The sequence below is a fragment of the Plasmodium cynomolgi genome, chromosome 1, assembly GCF_000321355.1.
Source record: "Plasmodium cynomolgi strain B DNA, chromosome 1, whole genome shotgun sequence".
Classification (NCBI taxonomy): Eukaryota; Apicomplexa; class Aconoidasida; order Haemosporida; family Plasmodiidae; genus Plasmodium; species Plasmodium cynomolgi.
The window spans coordinates 205,995-207,672 of NC_020396.1; the positions used below are offsets into that span (position 1 = coordinate 205,995).

Sequence of the window (1,678 nt, forward strand, 5' to 3'; positions counted from 1 at the left end):
TNTTTTTTTTGTTTCCTTTTTAAGGAAAAAAAACTCCATAATGAGAATTGACAGCAACGGAAAAGTATCACACATGGTAAGAGAGAAAAATTTACGACTGAGAAAAAGGTGACCGCACATGCACACATGTTCGCAATTCATTCCATGGGTGATTTTTTTTTTTTTTAAAAAGCAGCGTCAACAATGAAGGAATATGCGAGTAATGCTACATAGAAGATTGACTTTTCCCTTTTTGTTTAATCATTATCCGAACTAATTAGCATACATACATGTAGCTCTCCTTGTTTTTCCTTTTTTTTTCATGTTTCACATACGTACACTTTCAAGCGAGAGAAAATCTGTTCATTCAACCACCTTCCATTTCCTATGTCAGATGAACACAATGACGACAAAGGCGAAGTGGCAAAATGTGAAAGCGAGTACAGTGCGCTGCTGGAGTGTTTGGATACCTTCGATAGGTTTGACTGCCGTGAGGGGGATATCCCCAGCTCGATTGTTATCGCTATTGCGATCGCTACCGTGGCTCCTTCCTCGTAGTGTATACTTGCACGTGGATCTCCATGTGTGGTTAATCCCACAGTGCAGCCTTACCTTTTGCACACCTCTACGTATGGCGCACCCCTACCCATCGCCACCCCCGCAGAAATTGGGCAAAATGCCAAAACGAATTGAAGAAATTCCGCGCGTGCTACAATGAGGAGAGTAGACAGAAGAATGGGTCAACCGGTTAGGCGAAGACTCGGCAGGGAGGCCATTTTTGGCGTTCCCACCAGACACCCGTCTGGCGTCAGGGCGTTCGTTCGTTTCAGCGTTACTGCGTTTCGTCGTTCGTCATTCGTCATTCGTCATTCGTCGTTCGTCATTCGCCATTCATCGTTCGTCCTTTTTTCTCTTCCATTTTTTCGTTACACTCCATTGTGCTACATTTTCCCATGTGCACACGCGTGTATGTTAAATGCCCACCGCTGGGGAAGGACTCCTTTTTTGCCGCGTGCAGGGGGGGCAACTTCCACCAGCCAACTCTGTTACCACTGAATGGATGAACTTAAGTACGGGTAAATGGGTGAATAGTATAAATTTGTTGCTCTCTTTTTTTTTTCCCCTTTTTCTTGTAAAAATTGTAACGTTTTTTTTTTTTTTTAATTTCTACTTGCACTGTGTGTGTGCTGGCACAGTTGTCCGAAAAAAAAAAAAAAAAAAAAAAAAAAGTTGCAATTTTTACACCCAAGATGGAAAAAAAAAAGTTGCCGTTGTTGTACCCATGATAGAACAAAAAAGTTGCGATTTTTTCTAATGTGCAAAAAAAAAAAAACTTCTATACAAATTTGCAAAAGGCTAATTCTGCTAAATATAGTTATTCATAGCGAAAAAATGAGAACTCCTTGATGGTTGCCCCCTGAGACAGTCCAACCGCGCGACCACATGGCTACCCTTTGTGTCCATTCACATTTGTCCATAACCCGTTTTAACCCATTTTGACTCATTCCTGCTGGGTAGGCGGCTCCCCTCATGCTTGTACAGCCCCCCGTAACAAAAAAAAAAAAAAATTTCGCACAATAAGGATGCCTCTACTCCCAGCCAAAGCAAATACACTCAACAGTGGAAAATCTCAAAATGAGCACCAAATCTAACGAAGACATAGATAATAAAGAAGACAAGAATATCGAAGTTTAAGAAG

General features: G+C 41.6%; 2 protein-coding genes across 2 annotated transcripts in view; both read left to right on the forward strand.

Moving 5' to 3' along the window:
* Positions 1-183: 183 nt before the first annotated feature.
* PCYB_011360 (hypothetical protein) lies at positions 184-731 on the forward strand (the record flags this gene model as incomplete). The annotated part of the gene is made up of 3 exons (XM_004220642.1): positions 184-199; positions 374-458; positions 644-731. The coding sequence occupies 3 exons, from the start codon at positions 184-186 to the stop codon at positions 729-731; spliced, it is 189 nt and encodes a 62-aa protein (XP_004220690.1).
* An 883-nt stretch (positions 732-1,614) lies between these two features.
* PCYB_011370 (hypothetical protein) overlaps positions 1,615-1,678 on the forward strand; it is a gene marked incomplete at both ends in the record, with an annotated part of 748 nt that continues 684 nt past the window's right edge. Inside the window, one exon of the mRNA XM_004220643.1 lies at positions 1,615-1,668. Coding sequence (XP_004220691.1) covers positions 1,615-1,668 — 54 coding nt within the window. The remainder of the gene's footprint in view (positions 1,669-1,678) is intronic.